Source organism: Struthio camelus, chromosome 8 (genome assembly GCF_040807025.1).
Source record: "Struthio camelus isolate bStrCam1 chromosome 8, bStrCam1.hap1, whole genome shotgun sequence".
NCBI classification, from domain to species: Eukaryota; Metazoa; Chordata; class Aves; order Struthioniformes; family Struthionidae; genus Struthio; species Struthio camelus.
The window spans coordinates 7129603-7148739 of record NC_090949.1 but is presented as its reverse complement, the minus strand read 5'-3'; the positions used below and the strand labels follow the sequence as shown (position 1 = coordinate 7148739).

The following is a 19137-nucleotide window of genomic DNA, read 5'->3' as shown; positions in this document are numbered from 1 at the left end:
ACGTGCAACTTCGTTCGAAGGTGACCCTACGAGGGGGGATCTCATCATCACTCCTCCCTGCTGGGGCGTGCCGCACCAGTCGGCTGCGGTCACCGTCTTTGGCCCGAGGGCGGGCGAGTGGTCAGGGCAGACGGGGTGAGGGGACAGCATGTGTGTGTGGTACACAACTCACAGAGAGTACTACAGACTCTGGGGGACACAGATTGGGCCAGAGATGTACAGTGATACAACACTGCAGTCCAACAAGTGTCGGGGTGGTGCATGACTGCACACACACAGACATGGAAATATATAGAGAGAGATATGTATATATATATATACACACACACACACGCACAGAGACACTACTGCTGCCGACCAGCAGGTGTGCGGGGCTGGAGGGCTGTGTTCCCGTTGGTGACGGTTTCACAGCTCAGTTTGGATCAGGGACATCAGCACTGACAACAAAATGAACATGAATCCGAAAACATCAGATACCATCACTCAGCATGGGATAACCCACTGAAACGAGCGCTCAGTGAAAAAAAGAGCAGCCTGTGAAGAGAAGGATATTTTACTGCAGGACATCAAACCACAGTCACAGCTCTCAAAAGGTTGCAAAAGCACTTGCTGCTGCTTGGTGCCAGCAGCACAGAGCCAAGGTCAGCCCAGGGCTCACTGCGTTCCCATTGCCCAGGCAGAGGCGATGGGCAGGAGCCACAGGTGGGGAAAAACCAGTGGATGTTCGTCCCCTGCTTGGATCCGTATGTGACCCAAAGGCTGTCATTGTCCCCGCTGTACTCGCTGCCCCTCACCCTGTCCATGTCACAGCCATAGGAAGCAGAGTTTCACCTCAATGCTGATAGACCTACACCTCCCCCTGCCCACCAGCATCCTTGCAGGGACTCCAGGAAAGCACCCGTGAGGCAGCGCATGACTTTACCAGAGACTGGTGCTCCTGGAACTGCCCGTGCGTTGAATCCATGCACGCCAGCTGGAATATCTCCTGAGGCGAGAGCGGGCTTAGCGAGGGGAACCCACTGCGGCTGCTCCTGCAAAGACAGTCCAGTTCCAGGGACACCACAAGCCTGGTGCCGTGATCCCTAGGTAATGCCTCTCCTGTGGCTCCCCTTGCCAACCCTCCCTGCCGTTGAGGCCAAGAGCCCCAGGACAAACATCACGCTCCTTGGAGAGCTGAAAGGAGCTGGGTGGCGGTGTCTAGCCAGGAGAGGGCATCACCCCCGAGACCCCATGGCAGAAGAGGCTCACCCACCCATGCAGCCAGGGGACATCCCAAGGGGACTGCCAGCAGCTCATGCTGGCTCCCCTGCCCGCCCTGCACCACTGTGGGACCTCCTGCTGAATGGCTCTGAAGCTGCGTGAGGTTCAAGAGCTACAGTTTGGCCATCTCAGCTTGCTAAGAAGGATCCCAGTCATTTAGTGCAGTAGCTCATGTGAAAAGCGTCCACCTCACGGGAGGATGGGAGGAAGAAAAGCCTTGGTATTGTCCTGTCAGCCAACATTTAAAAGGGAAGGATAAGGGAATTGAGAGGCAGACCCAGAACCACCTGCTACGTGCTTTGCACACTCATTTCTCAACCAAGGAGACACTCCGGGGTTCTGGCATGATCCTGCAAGAGGACCATCCACGCAGACATCTGATTGTCTCCCGTTCGCTACCTTTGCTGCTGCTGGTGATGCTGACACAAACCAGCTATCTGGGATCCTGCCTCCAGCAAACAAGAGCTTTGTGCTGGGAGATTTCTGCCCAGGGAATGGATTTCCCCCACTCTAAGTAGCTCTACCACCCCTCACACATCTCCAATGCCAGCTCCAGAAAACAAAATGAAGGCTACAGGAATACCTCTCCTATTCTCAGGGCAATACTCACAGGCCCGAGATGGTGTCCTGCTGGAGATAAGGCAGAGCCTTAGCATTAGAGATGATTTCTTGCGGCAAAGAGGAAGGCTCCATGCGCTGGAACATGGGAGCATTTTTCTGTATTGAGGAAAGGAAGAACCTGAGCCTGTATAAAATGCAGAAGAACGTCCAGTGCATCACCAAGTAAGCCCCCTTTGCTTGGAAAGGTGACAGTGGTGTTCATGTTCCCTGCTGGTGACTGAGGAGGCTCTTCACATGCGTCTGTAGTCACCTATATGCCCCAACCTGTATTGATGGCCTTGCCCCTCAAAGCAGCTACACAAGCCCACTCAACCAGCAGCCCTGCCCTTTGCACTGTTTCCCAAAAGCCTGGGAGAACATGATGGGAGATGACACCACATTAGAGTCAAGCACCTGAGATCTTGGTGAGGTCCAGAGCTGGAGGGCATCATCTCTCCAACTGTCTCCAGCACAGCACCAGCCAGCTGGGTGCTGAGCATCCATTTCGCAGGGATGTGGTATGAAGCAGCAAACTCCCTGCAGCACCATCCCTGCAAGGATGCTTTGAACTCATCCATTCTGCCCACCTCGTGCTGCTGTTGAACCTCACCTGTTCCTCCAGCTGCTGCCTCTGCTTCTTCGCTTTGCTCTGCTTGTAGTAATCCATGATCATCATAGCTGCGTATATTTTGCCAACAGTCAGGTCAGAGGCTGAGAGCATAAAAGGGGAAGAAGGAGGGATACTTTTGTTTCAAGAGAAACAAGCAGGTCTGAAGGCATCAGCGCTGACCACAGGAAGAGCCCTGACGCTGGATATCTTGGTGACCCTCAGGATCTGCTCACTGCTCTGAGGGAGAGAGAACTAAAGACCCAAACACTCTGGGGGGAGATGAAAAAGATGACGATGGCTTGGAAGCACCATAATAAAGCACCAAAATGCATATCCTTGTCACATCATCAAACGTAATGGAGCAAACATGCTCCTCAGCCTCCTGCCCCTATATGCTCCAGAGATGACTTACAGGAGACTCTGGATTTGCCAAGAGGGGAGCACTGCATTTTTCAAGAGGGTTAACAAGGAACCAGGCAGAGCAGGGCAGAACTAAACCTGTATCAGCATAATCCTTTCCCCTTTTCTCCCCCAGCTGAGGGTTGGTCGGACTGGTCCCCACCCCACTTTGGGAAGATGCTGCTTCAGGTATGACAGTAACTTAGCAGTGATGACCACCCATGGGGAGACTCACTTTTTGGCATGGGTACCAACAGGTCGAGCACCTTCTGGGACAGGTGAGGCCAAATGGTCAGGATCTCCTTCTGAAGCTCAGAGTCCAGCTGCTGCCAGTCTGCACCACCTGGAACAGCAAGGGACAAAAAGCCCACGAATGTCTACACCTGGTGCCAGGGCCCAGCTAAACACCCTTTCCAATCCTGAAGCAAGGCTCGCTTGTATCAACAAGTGGCAACCAGCCCTCCCGGCTGGGAGGGCCACCTTGCACCAGTGAGCCCAGTCTCCTGCTCCTGCAGGCACACTTTCCTATCTTCCCTTCCATATGTGCCTCCATCTCCAGTCCCTTGCCCTCCCACTCAAAGCTGCCATCTTCAAGTTCTCCTTGCGTCCGTCTCTGCAGCTCCAATCCTACTCCAGCCCACACACACCTGCTGCTGCCCCACTTTCTCTTTTCTGGTAAGTGGATCATGTGCCGGTGAAAGAGCAGCTCCACTTGGCTGAAATCCTTAAATTCTCATTGATACCGCTTAGGGAGGAGAACGCAGCTCTCTGGCCAGTAGGGAAGGGATTCACCGAGCTGTGGAAGACCCAGGCTCAAAAGGAACCGTTAACGTGCACCAACAAGGGAGAGATCCAAGCCCAGGGCAAGGGAACTTGGCTAAGCTCTAAAAGAGACCCAGGTTCAAATCTCAGCTTTATCTAGAGAGGGCTTGAATTTGTTTTTTCTAAGATGCAGAGAGTTCTCTGAGCGCTGGGATTCTGATGGTCTTGCCCTAGATTGGATTTTCTTCCAACAGTTGAGCTTTTCCCAGGGGAGGCGTTTTAAAAATTGGATGTTTCCACAGAAAGCTTTTGCTTTGATGAATCAAGAGTTTTTTCCAGCAGCAACAAACCAGGTCTTCCTGCTCTGAACATTTTATCTTCCCTGCAAGACGGATTTCTGTTCCTCAGCCAGAGGAGGCCAAACACACATGATCTTCCCCCTCCTTGGTTTACTTCTGTAGATCTGGAGGAAGGGGAATTCTCCTTCTCCCCTTTTTCCCATTTTACAAATGGATGTTAAGTTCTGTTTCCGCTTTCCAGGCACAGTAGCTTCTAGTAGAAAGCTGGCCAGCTTTTCCACAGAGAAATGGATTTTGACTCGTGATAGAAGGTGGCAGAAATTCACCTTTCTGGGTCAATCGCTTCCAACCACGTTCCTGGTTCTGGGCAGCCAGACTCATTCTGGCTGCGCATATCCTCAGCCTGTCCGAAGGGACTGAAGTATGACAGAATGAGCTGGCTCCCCTCAGCCAGTGCTGGCAACTGTGAAATCCTCCTGCTCTGTCCCCTCTCTATGCCACCAACATTACCTTTGGCGATTTTGATGTCCAGGGCTGTGCGTATCAGTGCCATCAAGGTGGAGGTGAAGTGGACCGTCATGTCCTCAGCCACTGGCATGTTCATCAGCACCAGTCTCTGCGCAAGAGAGAGAAGAAAACAGCGGACGGAAAACAATATCGAAAAACACATCGACCAGGCTGGAGGAAAAGAAATTAAATGTCAAAAAAAAAAAAAAAAGGAAAAAAATTAAAAAATAAAAAGCAACAAAGAGTGTCAAAACAGCACAGCCAAAAAAGAAGGGCAAGGATCACCCCCCTCCACCCCCTCCCCGCCCCCGGCTCCTTCCACCCCAGGACACCGGCTCACTGCCTTCCAGGGCTCCTCCTGCAGCCCCCCAGGAACGGCCCCTGAGCTCATCTCCCCAAGAAAGCACCTGGCACAGGGCTGTCATAGCAACTCACACTTTTGGAAAGACACTCCTGATCCATCAGGGATGCAGGCATCAGATATGCTCAAGATGGGGAGATGAGGCTCAGTTTACCGTTCCCAGGTGGTATGGCTTTCCGGCTCTCAACCCTTCCCATCTGGGGCAGGGGAGAGGAAGGTCCCTAACCTTCAGGGACTTCAGATCAGCTTGATTCCTCTAGCATGCTACATCCTGGCGCCCCCTTTTTGCGTCTTTCAGAGATGAAGTTTGCCAGCACATGCACAGGGTCCAAATTATCCAAGGGTAGAGAAGGGAAAGGCGGGTAGGAGAAGTGCAGATGGAAAAAGAGAAGGGCAACCAAGGCAGGTTAGATACGCCATGCTCCTTTCCCACCCTGGGCAGGTGGGGTGCAAACCGAAGTGACCAGATCCACTTTCCAGAGAGTATATTTTGCTTTGTGATTACCTTGGATCATCCCTTCCCCACTCATTCCTTCTCTCCTGGATTCTCATGTCCTTTCCCTGCCTTCAACCCTCCCTGGTTCTCCTGGACAAGCGCGATGGTGGGTGTATGCATGTGCCCAACAAACATGCGAGAGATGGAGAAGATGGCAGTGCACTTGCAAGTGTGCAGAAACCACCCCTCAGCTAGCACCTTTACCCACAGTGCTAAAAGGTCCATTGGTTGCGAAGGCTGGCAGCCCACTGCCAAGAAACGCTCCAGACCTAGGCTGTGACCCTGGAAGCACAATGCTCTGCATCTCTGAGTCTTTTCCTAGCGGCTGCTGCCCTCGGCAGAAGCGTGGGCCAGTGGCAAACCACACATAGCTGCCACCCAACACCCTTTAGGGCTTTCTGCTCCTCCTGATCTGCAACTACACGGCCAGAAGAAAGCTGTGCAAGCACATGCTCCATGAGTGAGCTGTAAGGCACTACCCGCAAAGGCATAAAACCCAGAGCCTCCTTTCAAAGGCACCTCACTTTGCCTTGGTCCACCTTACACAGGCCATCCTTGGGATAGCCTGTGGCAGTGTGCCACTCCAAAACTGGCTCCTCACATATTATAGAGCTGTTCCTACAGAATATGCCTTCAGTGGCCCACCTCTTTCCCATTTCCATGAGCTTTAGCCAAGTTTCTGCACCGGCTGGGACAAGCATGGTTCCAGGATGAGCGACCCCAAAGCCAATCGGGCCAGTGAGCTCATGAGAGATGTCCCAGCCTCCTGAAAGTGCTATGGGGTAACTCATCACCTCATCTTCTCCAGTCCTTCCACCTCCCCACTATCTCTTTTGCTGATCCTGTTCCTCCTCTTCCACAGTGGTCTGCTATCCCAGAGCTTCCAGGGCTTGGGAGCGACAATGGGAGCGTCAGGCTCACAGACAGCAAGTGTGGCCGAGACTCTTCCGTACACACCATGCTATTCCCAGGAGTGAGCTAAAAACTTGTTGAAAGCCCCCCAACCCCCACATCTGCCCCCCAAGCCCACCTCCCGCAACTCCCTTGAGCCCCAGCTCCTGCTCAGCTCTAGCCCGCATAGAAGGAAGGGTTGATCTACCTTATAGGCCACTTTGGAAGGACATCTCTTGCCGAGGCCTAGCGGTGGTGACATAAGAGTCAGCATTTCATACATCTCAGTGTAATGGATTCGGCCACTGCTCATGAAGGGGAAAGGGAAGGGAGGGAGATGCAGAGAGAGAGGAGGCATTCCCAGAGAGCAGAAAAACATACAAACAAAATAGTACAGGAAACAGGAGAGAAAAAACAAACGGACAAACAGGAAAAGAACAGGAAACCCGTTAATCAAGGCAAATCATACATGAGAGACTGTCCTGATGTGGATTTATAGCACTACTCACACAGACCCAGGAATGCTGGCAGAAACCAACTCACGCCTCTCCTCTCTGCCGCTGGCCTCAAGCGCCTGTCTCGCTAGCAGTCTGGGAGTCCTTGTCTTGTCTCAACCCTTTTCCTAAAGCCCTCCAGAAGCCCCCAACTTGTCCCACAGGTTCCAGGGCTGTGTGCGAGTGGTATAAATCAGATACACGGCACTCAAGCCATGGGTTATTTCAGATACGGTGGTTTATACCACAGCGATTCAAAGTGTTCTTTGGCCTCCGTAGCGTCTTCCCTCCCGGGGCCTGCGTATTGCTTTACATTGCCACCTAACCCATAGCCGGAAGGCTGTGTATCCCCATCTCATAATGTCTATGCAATTGGGAGGCAGCATCTTGCATAGAAGGCAGTGGGCCAGGGTCACTTGTCAAAGGAAGATGCCCAGTTGCTTCCGTCTGGCTCTGCGGATGGACCACTTTCCCACCATGCACCAGTGCAAAAGGCATGCTGAATTGGCTGAAAAAACAAAACCAGGAGGAAAAGTTGTACATGCCATGCTCCCGCCCTGGCTCTCTCCCACATGCGGCTGCAAGTTCCACCAGGATGGAGTTTAAAGAGTCTCAGCAGAGGCAGCTGTTTGGGCCTTCCAATATTGGGGTTTGTTTGGGTTTCCCAAGTGAGACAGCTAGGATGGACCCCCACCTCGTGCTCCTCTGCTTTGTCAGGACCTGCCTAGGATTACTGCAGTGAAGAACACTGCAAAAAACAGGCCACTCAGTGATGCCCTGAGCTCTCTGCCAGGCTGAAATATTTGGACTGTGCCTCCCTCTCTCCGCACATCCTGGAGACTGTTCAAATATATCTCCCAGAGATCCCGGGCTTGGCCACCTCTTCTTCCCCTCGTACCAGGCTTCCAATCTGCACCGCAACATTCAGGATGGTTAATATACAAGAGCAATCTCGCAACAGCAAAGGCGTCAACCATTACAGATGGGCTGGGGAAGAGGCTGCTGGAGAGGAACCTGTCTCAGCTGAAGCTGCCTGGGAGAGGGGGAACTGTCAAAAAATAAAGCACTCTCTGCAGGATCCTGACCTCTTCCCCAGCTATTTGCTGAGAGCCGTGTGGAAAGGGAAGAAGAAGAAACTTCCTCTTCTCAGGGGTTCAGCTAGTTTGAAAGAGCTCCCTGACCAAAGAGGTCCCCACCAAGATTAGTCCCGAAGTTTCTGGTGTAACATAGAGATGTTGATAAAGAGTCAGCAGCTACCATGCAACAGGAGCTGTTCAGGGCACAGGCAGAGAACAGACTGGGCAAGTTGTATGCCCTTTGCAACCCAACAGATCTAAATCAGTTGGAAAGAGGATTGATAACAACACTGGTGACTATCAGGCGTGATGATCAGGAGGAAATATCCCGAGCAGCAGGTCCACCGCTCCATTAACAGGTCTATGGTCATTTCTGCAAGTCATGGTTCTTGCACTGCCTGGCAGAATTGGGCTGTGGGCTCCTTTCTCACATCATTTTGCAAATTATGGCCCTTTCTGCCTCTAGGAAGGTGAACCTCTACACTGTAGAGCGTGAGATAAGCTCACCAAATTGGGAGAGATGGCTGGAAGGGTATGGCCTCCTTCACATGACAGTAGAAGCTCGTTTTGCTCTCTCTGTCTCCACTTCCCCCTTGAGTTCATTCATCTTCACTGCTCTGTCCATCCCACAGAAGCTCAAGAGATCCTGCAGAGCGCTCTCTTATCAAGAAGCATTACAGGCACCTTTCTGAGCCCGTCTCTTCACAATAGACATAAGCCATACTTTTGTCAGCTCTGGTGAGCACGAAAATCTCCTTCAGGGGTTTCTCAGCACATCCTGAGACTGGGGAAAATATACTGGGAATAACCAAGCTCCAGAACATTCATGCTGTGACCTCTTCTGAATCAGAGTCCTTATGCATGGGAAGCATGGGACCCACAGACAAATCTGTCCTGCTGCGGACTTGACTGATGCTGTAGCAAACGGCATTTGTCTAGAATGTCTCCCTTCAGATCCAGAGAAGTCTATGCCAAGTAGGTCACTGCACCAGATGATACGGTTTAGGAGAGCAGCCTTTGCCAGCGAAGCCCTGACGGCAACTGAAAAAGACGAGAAATTCCTCCCGAAGGAGTCTGCTCTCTGCAGGGATCTGAGCAAGTGCCCTCAACAAAACCCCTTGTCCTTTGCCAGGGACACAACAGAGATGAGTTAAAAGACTGGACCTCCTCCTTGAATGCATGAGTAATTTGAGATTCTTGCAAGAAATTCCCACCTTTCTGTAAAGGCTTCTTCATAAAAGAGATGATGGAGTGGCCAGGCCTTGTCTCGCTTCCTCTGGTTTACTTCTGGTGTTAGCCTGCTCCACAAAATTTCAAATATGCGCAAGGTAAACTTTTAATTCTCAAATATGCTGGAAAGCAAAAAGAGCTCCCATGATGTGAGGGAGGAGATGAATCTGGCTAGGACAGGGGAATCTTCTGGTTCCTCTCATGACTTTTCTTCTGCTTTTCTTGCAGTGACACACGGACATAAGCACAGGTTCTTAGGCAGACCTTAGCTCTCTTGCTCATGGAAATGCACCGGGAGGACACAGGCGAGAAGCGACGGAGCATGTTTGCCCCAGAAGGAGTCAACCTGCAAAGTGGGGCAGATTCTTGCCCTGTGAATTGGTACACTCTTGTGAAGCCACAGGAAGGCATGGGCCATCTTCCGTCCCAGAGCAGACTCTGGGATTGATCTCCAAGACCAGCTGTGGAGGATGATAGACCCACTGCAGTGATGCTGTCTTGAAGAATCATTTCTGATGCGGCAGGGAAGATCTGGAGGCTACATCATACCATGAAGAAGAACCACCTTCCCTTCCAGAACAACAATCTGCAGATTGGGAATGTCTAAGCTTCCCTCTTATATCTTCTTAGAGGCTGGGAGAGAATACGAGGGAAGGAAGAGCTCAGTGGTCTTGTGCCATGGACAGGGACATGGCCATTGTGGCAATTTGGAGAAGGTGGCAGGTGCAGGATTTTGCTCAGCTGTCACCCTAAAGCAGAATTTAAAAGAATGTGCAAGCTAAAGATACATAAGGAGGCCAAACTGCTGCCTCAGACTCGCATCTAGATCTAAAAATTTGTCCCAAGCAGAGGAAGAAAAGTGGCTGAGCTCCGGAGAGTTGGGACAAGTGTGAATGGCTGCTGGCATCTGCAATGAGAGACACAGCCCAGGCATTGCAGATGAGCATGGCCAGCGCGGAGCCAGTGAGCCTGCCGGCTCAGCTCTTTGAAGTCCCCTGCTCCACCTCTTTACAGTGGGTTTGGCAAACAAGGGCAGATTAGGGAGCGTCTTGTTCCCCAGAGAAACAACTGTGTAGCATCCAAGCATCACACTTAGAGCGGGTGCTGTCCCACTGTCTGGCATGGCACAGAGTCCATTGGATCTCCTACAAGGAAAGGGGTCAGGTTGGCCTCTTCTTCCTCCCCCCACCTCACTCTCCAAATCAATGACAAAGCATCCAACATCCTCCTGCCTTTACTCTTTCCTTCCTTTCCAGGGGCAAACCATATCTGAGCCCCATTCACCAGCAGGGGAAAAATCTGCTCCCACTGAGTCCACTCTTGGAAGCCAAAAGGGAACAGAGCTGTCTGGCCTGGCAGTCCCATGACTGCATTCTGGGCAGTGCTCGCTCCCTGCCAGGCACAGGGGAGCAGGACAGTGAAGGGACTTCCTGTGCCAATGGAGCCAGGCGGGGGGCTGGCAGGGGATGTAATTTGTCGAAACCCACCCCGGGAGGCTCTGGGCTCCCCTGGACCCCACTCACGCCTCCCCTGTGGGGACAGCTGCTGGCTCTGGGAAGGCGCGGACCTCTTTAAACTCAAAGGAAAGCAACATAAGGGTTCCCTCGGGAGGCGCAGTGGTGGTGGAGCAGGGGGGGAAGGAGGGGTGGATGGTGCGTCCCGTGGCCAGGTTGTGGCAGAGGACTGGGAGGCAAACCTTGCACGCCACCCTGTAGGGGCAGTTCTCTCCTAGGCCCAGAGGAGGCGAGATCACCCGTACTAATTTGTACATATCCTTATACGAGATCCTGCCGCTGCAAAGGAAGCACAGGTGGGTTAATAGGACACTGAGAGGGTGGAGGAGAGGACGGAGAGCTTAACTGGACCAAGTCTCTGGGCCAAGACCCCCGGGGTCCACAGCTCTTCTCCTTCTAGCTCTGTCAGACCCAGAGAGAAGAAAGCTGTGAGCTTAAGCATCAGCTACTGCCTCTCCAATGCAAATCAGTTCATACCTCCTCATACGGATCTGCACCGAAGGGGACAGTGCCCCTGGAAAAACATGGCTTTGGCAGTGAACACTACCCTCATCTCCCTTCCTCCTAGTGCCCCTGGCCATCTGCACCCAGGGGGAGAGGGTTGGGATTTTAGACACGGTGAGGTTGCAACTTGTTTGGGTTCTAGCAACGATGAGCCCTTTCAATGGAGTTGTGTCCCATTACACCACGAGAGAGCCTGGCCTTGTACGGCCAACTCTCTGGTCCGCAAAAAGTCTCAAAGAGGTTGGTAGCTGAGTCAATTGTATCTCCAAAATCTGGGGAACCTGAGACAGGGAGAGATAATGTGACCAGCTGGTAACTGGTGGGTCTGGCACTAGCACCTAGGTCTCTTGAGGTCCAGTCCTGTGCTCTGACCACCAGACCATGCTCTACCAAGGGTACACATTATTAGAAGCAATCCCTCCCATATACAAAACCCTTCTCACCCACAGAAGCAGATGTTCCCAGACCCGATTGCAGTAATCATGGAATACAACCCATATCCCTCCTTTATCAGCAGAAAGGGTTAAATAGTCGAGGCCGAGAGCAGACCTATAGCGCAGATGCTGTCAGATGCTGAGCTCCCGACACCAGCTCCAGACCGGAGTCCCTCAGAAAGTGGGATTGTATTGGGTGGAAGTGCTGAGGTGCAGAGTACTGCAGGCCTCCTGGGCATCCTTAGACAAGTTTGGAGGGAAACCACACGAGGAGGCAAAGCACAGCATTATCATTCTGCCTGGCATCTTTGCCTCTGGTTTCTCCTCGCCCCTCTCCCCTCCCTGATCCATTGCTGGCCAGATAACCCAACCACCTGGTGAAAAACAATCATTGAGCATTCCCAGTGTCAGACCCCACGCGGTCTCCTTGTGAAACCTTTCATGTGACATTCTTGGTTTTGGTGTCAGGATGCAGTCCCATTCAGGTAGCAGGACCCATTCAGAACTACTCACCCATTCCTCGGTCAGCGGTAGGGCCTAGGGCTGCCCCCACAACCCCAAAGACACTGGCTTCTGTGCATGTTCCCTAACAAGTGACTAGATATCATGACAAAAGAGCACAGTTCACTCTGACAAATCAGAGGGGGCCATGGCATCGAGTCATACTCTCAGTGACTGTCCTGGAGACCCAGGCACCAATGTGGAGGACAAGAGAATGAAATGTCTTTCCCAAAAGCCACATGTGAGAAACCCCACATTCAGCGTTGCCCTCACTTCTCACATCTACTCTCCCCACCCGAGAGCTGACAGACATCTATTTACATGTGCTGAACTCTTCCTCTTTTACAAGACACAGTCATCTGCTAGCAAGCAGAGCAGCCTGCCTAGCAGGGCCTTTCACGGACAACAAGACTGCTGGTGGGCCGTCACACTGGGAGGAATGCAGCCAGCACTAAACTGAACTGGGTTAGACAGCAATGGTGAAGGAAACTATACCAGAAACTGATGGTATTAGGCATAAAAAAATATTGGCTTGAGCTGGTGTCTCAAGATGCAGGAAATTAGCAGTGAGGCAAAGAGTCTCCAAAGGGAGAATGTGCAGCTGCCAAGGGCTCCAGAGCTAAGAGCACCTGCGCCCTCTGGCATGGTGATGCATGGGATGCGCTGTCCCCAGGCTGGGGGAGGACGGGGCCACACGAGATGCCCTCACAGTGCCAGAGCTGACTGGAGGGCAAACCTGCTCCCAAAGGTGCTGAGGGCTTCGTAACTGCCCTACGGATGCTCCAGACCACCCTGGGAGGAGCGGCTGAGAGTAGCTTTTCTGCAGCCATGTGGGGAGCGGAGCCAAAGCCCTGCAAGCCAGGGCACGTACAGCTGCCATGAGCCCAGCCCATTGCCAGGAACACACTGCTGCCTGCAAATAGGAGTCCTGTTCACGAGGGCTCTCGTCAGCGAAGGAATGAGTGCAGGAAACAAAGTCCCTCCATCTCTAGAGGGGTGATTGGGCCGGCCAGAATAACAATAAACCGGTCCTCCAGCTTACACAGTTCCCAGAACACAGAAAACACGCTCCAAACAAGGCCCTACATGGATGCCTGGGTAGCAGCCCAGCAGTTTCCCCACCATCTCCCCACAGATAGGAATAAGCCATGCTCACCCCTGCTTGACAGGGAGCCGCGAGGGCTGGGGGACCAGGTGATGGAGAACTGCTGGGTGCCTGCCTCAGGGCAGAGGCTGGTGAATGAAGAAAGAGAAGGAAGCTGAGAGAGTTCTGCCCACCACCAGGCTGTAGGGTGGCATGGCAGGGCAGCCCGCACAGCCGAAGAGGAGAGAAAGCACAGGAACCTCCAGCTCTCAGGATAAACACCACGGGAAACCATTAACATCTCTGGAGTCTCACCTGCTGCTTAGCACTCAAAAAGTCTCTGTCACCAGGTGTTGTAGGAACCAGCTGCTATCCTTGTAATGACCACGAGCCACAGCAGCTCTGATTCCCTTCCCTGACTGTCCCAGGTACCACAGCCAAGTGGTTTCCAACAACAGAACTCAGAAATGTATATTTAAAACCAACTCTGAGAGGTCACTTGAGAGAGAAGGAGCTGACTACATACCACGCTGCTCTGTCATACTCTGCCCAGATCCGGACAAACTCATCTAGATGGTGAGGTCCCAGGATAGAGGAATCCCGAGTCAGGTATTCAAAATTGTCCATGATGACCGCCACAAACAGGTTGAGCATCTAAGTGAAAGGGAAAAAGGCAGAGAGGAAGGAAGAGGAAAGAGAGGGAGTGGAGAATGAAAGAGAGAGCAAGAGAAAGAAGGGTAATTGTAGGAAGACAGAATTAAATAAGGAATCGACATAGAAAGAGCACAGGTTTTCAGGGAGCTCCCCCATTCATACAGCTACTAGACCCATGAGAAACTCTATGCTGAACTCCCACTGAGTAACATATCATATCAGTAGGGGTCTCTCAGTAGAAGGCGCCCAGCTCTGCAGCCTTAGTGCTCGCCGGGGTGGCACTACTCAGCGAGCATGGAGAGGTTAGCATCAGAGGGCGTCGCAGGAAAGGTGGAGGGACCCCTTGGGAGGAATAGCATAAGCTTGGCTCAGACAGTTGGAGCTGCTCTCCTCCTACTGCTGTAGCAAGGCCGTGGGGCATCACAGGTGCTACAAGCTAACCCCAAAGTGGCTTCCCCAGGCCCTGAGCATTCACTGGGACCTGTCAAATCCATTCAAGGAGTTGCTGGGCTCCACGCTGCCTCTCTTTAGGTCCCTGTGGGCCAAGTCCCTGCCAGACTGGGTCACCAGAGAGGCTACCCTGCACGTTCCAGCCCCAGAGAAGACGCAGTCAAGGCATTTATGACAACCTGAGGGCTGGGGTGGGTGTTAGGAGATTTGATGAGAGGGGCTCTTGCAAACTGAGGGCTCGCAGAAAAGGAGAACTCACCAGGAAAGAGCAAAAGAAGATGAAGGAGACAAAGTAAACGTAGGCCAGGTCAGTGCCACAGCGCTCGTTCTCGTTCTGCCCGGACGTCGCGGTGGTGTCCGGCTCGCAGCCTTTGCCCTCCAGGCAGGACAGCATGATCTCCTGCCATGCCTCTCCTGTGGCACTTCTGCAATGAGCACAGCCTCGCTCAGCAGCACATGGCAGCGTGGGAGTGAGCTGGGGGAAGGATGCCCCCAGGAAAAGCTAGCTCCCTTAGAAGAGGCCGTGCAACCCCCCAACTGACTTAGGCACATCTCCAGCGTGCAGTGGAGCAAGGCACTGGGTCAGCGGATACCGAACTGGACCCACACAAGCGCAGCCAGACCAGGATGGTGCGGAGCCCCTTTGGAGGGGCAGGACTTCCAGCACAAGGAGAGCACCCCAGTCGCATAGGCGGACTGGTCCTAGCCCCCTAAGCTTCATCCCGCATGCCCTGCACTTCTCTTCTTCTCTGCCTTGGCGTGCCTTGCAACTCTACACCAGCTAGCCGGTCCGTTTTGCACAAGGAGATGTTCTTTTTTTTTCCCCCCACCCCCCCTAAAAGCTCCTCAGCTCCTCACCCCCCTCAGCTCCTGCAGCCGTGTGTTGATCAGCTACTTTTTAGCGACTCCAAAACCTGATGCCGCTGATCTCCACTAAACAGCTTTCAGAGCATGGGGCTCCGAGTGACGTGGGTAGCCTGCCTTGCTTTGGTCCTGGCATGCCTGGCCCCACAGATGGTGCCAAAGTCTTCTGTAGTTTAAACACTCTTCGCTTACCTGAAGAGGAGCATCAGGGAGCCCAAGAAGCTGCGGAAGTTGTTGTGCCGATTAATGTGGCTTTCCTCATCGAGTTTGATATTCCCAAAAACCTATTGGAGGGAGAAAAAGGGATGAAAAACATAATTCTGGCACAGGAGAGCTGCTGAGCCAGGATATACGCTGGCCCCCTCTGTCAGGGGGCCGACAAGGATAGGAAACGGTTACGTCCCCCTGCAGCAGACCGAGGCGACAGCCTCCTGCAGCACCCTGGGCAGCATGCAGCGGGACGCTTTTACTTGGTGGGGCCCGTTCATCGGGCAACGGCTCTGCTCCCAGCGAAGCGGTTGCATCTTCACCTTTGCCCAGGTGCACATGCACCCACGCGCATGCTGTGCTGCAGGGACCGCTCCCTGTCCAGACACACTATCTTCAGTGCAGCGGGCCCCAAAAGCAGCTGAAAGCTCACTCACCCTCTCGGCGACCCCCAGCAAACCCCCTCCCCCATAAAGGGCCGCCAGTGCAAACCTAGTGCACCAGCAAGAGGAACTGGTGATAAGCTGCAGTCAGGGAAGGGAGACTCTCCTCAACAGAGATTTCTGGTACTCGGTAAAAGCTGCGAGAGGCCAAGCTGCCATGGAAACATGGCAGCACATGATGCACAGAGGACCGGGGATCAACCAAGTCCAGCTGCTGTGCATTTCACTGGGCTCCACGCACATTCACCTCCTGCATTAACAGGCGGCATCTCAGCACCACAGAGCAGCCAGGAGGTCCCTGGTTGGCTGGAGCCACAAGGACAAGCAACATGGTCACTCGGTGCTGGCTTGCAGTCCTGGAGCACTGGCAGGGGCAGACGGAAACCCGCAGGCATGTGCCAGCATGGTCGGGCACAGCAGCTCAGACAGGTGGGGAAAAGCTTGGGGTGACAGGTCTGGTCTGGAGTTTGGGTGACTCCTGCAGAGGCAAAGCTCACAAACGACTGAAAAACTTGTGTCGGATCCAGCTGGATCCTCTGCAGCAGCATGCGATAGACCCGCCAAGCTTGGGTGGCATAGCCCATTCTCTGCTTTGGGAGCCTTTTTCCTCCACTTTCTAACAGCCCCATGCTGGCTCACTGGCACAGACCCAGAGAGAAGTCCAGCAGAGACCATCGCAGCAGATTGCATGAAAGAGAGACTGACTGCAAACCCACTGAGGACAGCCAGACAACTGAGGCTCGTGTGCCTGGACCCTACCCAGGAGGTCCCGGGGCCAAAAGAGGCTATGAAGCCCCAAACTTGGAGAATATCATAATAATGACCCACAGCCAAGGCCGTGGAAGGACATAACAAATGTTCGTAAAGTGCCTTAAATAGGAAAAATGTGCTGTTATTACTGTTAAATATTTATTCTACTTTCCATGAATCTAAAAATACACTAACTGCAGAGTATTTTTTTCCCTGCACAGGTTTTTTGGAATGTGTAATTGTAGAATATTTTCTGCCTCCAGCTATTTTGCTCAAATAACGCCCACAGACTTTACTGCTTGGGGATTTGTTCACAATGGTGTTAAAAAAAATAAATCAAATACTATCACACCGCAGGGAGGGGGGCTGAGTCAGATGGCAGTTGTTTAGAGCAGAGAACACCTGGAGCCGGTGCTGAGATGTGTAGGACAGAGTGGCCAAAAACAGACACTCGATTTTCAGGGCGGGAGAGAGGGGGTGGAAGAGACTAAACACCAGCATTGCCAACCAACCGAGGGAAGCCAGATTCTCTCTGTGCCTGAACAGGTGGCAACTGTGATATCCACTGCCTCCCCAAAATCTACTTTCCCCACTCAGCCCTTCCTAACTGTGAGCATCAGGCAATCGCATTAGTTATTGCGATGGCTCACTCATCAGGCAACTCAAAATCCTGAGTATTAATAGTCAAAGATGCTTTGTCAGATACTCAGCGTGGGTCTTAGTCATCACACTACAAAGCTAACCCTGTGAGGCATTTCAGCACATGTTTAACTAAGTGCTTTAACTCATGTGCTGATTTTTTACTGGACTGGAGACTAAAGCTCACGTTTTCCAATGCTTTCAGGACCCCCGCCCAGGTAAGTTCACGGCAGTTCCGAAAGCTGGAGATCCCAAGCAGGTTGCCAGCAGTGTGGCTACCAAATAAAACCTTCAAAGAGGGACAGAGGCTGTAGGGAACGATACAATTAACCATCCGTTCAGATGGAGAACACAGAAGGCTGCTCACCAGGTCTCTCAGACATGAAATCAATCTCTGGAGGCTGGTAGGCACAGGGAGCTGGAGATGACATATAATTTCTAAAACTGAAATGGGTTGTGATTTGAAAGCATCTGTCCACATGGACTACCCAGCTGAGTCTGCAAGGACACATCTCCCAAGGTCCAAATCACCCTGAGGATCGTCTCTCTGCGCGCCTGTCCCTTTGGTGATGCGGGGAAGGCCAGCTGAGGAACTCGACTAAACAAGCAGGAGGCAACCCCACGAGGGTATTCACTTCTGCAGCTCATGAACAAGCTGTTCCACCCTTAGACTTTTCCTGGATACTGTGACCTAGTAAAGCAATGACAGGCAGACACGGGGCTGGCTCTTGCTCAGCGTAATGCAGAGGACAAGTTCATCCAGCCTGTCCACTCCAGAGAGATGCAATCCTAGCTGTCTGTGCTTACCTGCATCCCAATGATCGCATAGATGAAAAAAAGCATCGCGATCAAGAGGCAGACATATGGGAGGGCCTGCAAGAAAAACACGTGAGTCGTCTCATTTAGCACAGTCCAACTTCAGAGGAGTGCCGAGAGCACAGCGAGAAGGTAAACTGTGGCAACCCACCCCTCCCGCAAGGCAACAGGTCGGAAAGGCCTTGGCAACAGCCTGCGTTTGGGAGCTTCACTCCAGCCCTGCAGCCCAAGAGGAGACCAGGGCATGTGGGGTCTACCTTGAAGGACTGCACAAAAGTCCAGAGCAGAATCCGGATGGTATAACCCTGGCGGAGCAGCTTGATGAGCCGAGCAGCCCGGAACAGCTTCAGAAAGCTCATGTTGAAGCTGCTGGTGTTCACCAGCTGGGAGGAGATCAGAGCGTCAGAAGAAGGCAGAAACCCCCGCCCCTCATGGGTACACCCTGCCGCCCCCAGCCCCGGTGCAGAGGCGGACACAGCACATGATCCTGCATGTCTTCACCTTGGTGTCCGTCAGGATGATCTCTGTAATGCTGCCGATGACGGTGATGAAGTCAAAGATGTTCCAGGTGTCCCGGAAATAATTCTGCAAAAGAGAGGGGAGAAGGAAGATGGATTTGAGTACAGTGACAGCAGGTCTGAATGGCGCTGGGACGTGGGCCAACTCTGCTTACAGGCAACGATGAGAGCAGCAGAGACCTGGCCACCCATTTGTATGCAGCCACAGTCTGAAGCACAGACCAGAACATGTTTACAGTGAGCATTTTTGCCTAGGAGATGACTCACACGTCGGACAGGCCACCTTGGTGAAAGGGAGTGCCAAAGCAGTGCAGCCTTTTCTCACCTGCTCTGGAGGAGCCTGAGGGGCAGGATCTCCGAGCTCGCTGCTGCTTATCCAAAAACGAGAGGGGGACAGGAGTTAAGCGCGTGGTAAATCAGCTCGGAGCCAGGGACGGCACACAGGTCCCCGATTCCTGGCCCCCTGTTTGATCGGCTGCCTCTGCAGCCTCCTACACAGACCCACGCTTCGCTGCAGCAGCAGGTCGCTGCTACGCTCTGCCTCGTGAGAGAGCAAGCTGCTCCAACCCTCTGTCTGCTGGCACCGCGTTCTGGCCTCACGCTCCCGGGAAGCACTTGCAGACCACTTCTCAACCACCAGAGGTGAACAGGCCCATCCAGAACCAGAAACCAGGTCAGTTAGCGGTCACAGTCAGCGCCAGGCAGGCTGCAGGGGCACTGAGGCCAACAGCTCATCACACTGACCATTACAACCACGTAGCTGCTTTGTTCTCT

The 19137-nt window shown here is 52.9% G+C and overlaps 1 protein-coding gene across 13 annotated transcripts in view; it reads right to left on the bottom strand.

The window, feature by feature from the left end:
- The window catches only part of CACNA1E (calcium voltage-gated channel subunit alpha1 E), a 173762-nt gene that overhangs the window by 9069 nt on the left and 145556 nt on the right, over nt 1–19137 (bottom strand). For 8 of the 13 annotated variants that reach the window (XM_068951817.1, XM_068951816.1, XM_068951823.1 and 5 more), the window contains 12 exons: nt 18347–18430; nt 18103–18228; nt 17837–17902; nt 15183–15274; nt 14386–14551; nt 13549–13676; nt 6394–6490; nt 4441–4546; nt 3105–3212; nt 2471–2571; nt 1871–1977; nt 923–1031 (listed from right to left, as the gene is read on the bottom strand). In XM_068951817.1, the coding sequence (XP_068807918.1) occupies nt 923–1031; nt 1871–1977; nt 2471–2571; nt 3105–3212; nt 4441–4546; nt 6394–6490; nt 13549–13676; nt 14386–14551; nt 15183–15274; nt 17837–17902; nt 18103–18228; nt 18347–18430 (1290 nt within the window). Of the gene's footprint in view, nt 1–922; nt 1032–1870; nt 1978–2470; nt 2572–3104; nt 3213–4440; nt 4547–6393; nt 6494–10681; nt 10779–13548; nt 13677–14385; nt 14552–15182; nt 15275–17836; nt 17903–18102; nt 18229–18346; nt 18431–19137 lie in introns of all 13 variants that reach the window. The other 5 variants (XM_068951818.1, XM_068951822.1, XM_068951828.1 and 2 more) reach the window with 2 other exon arrangements.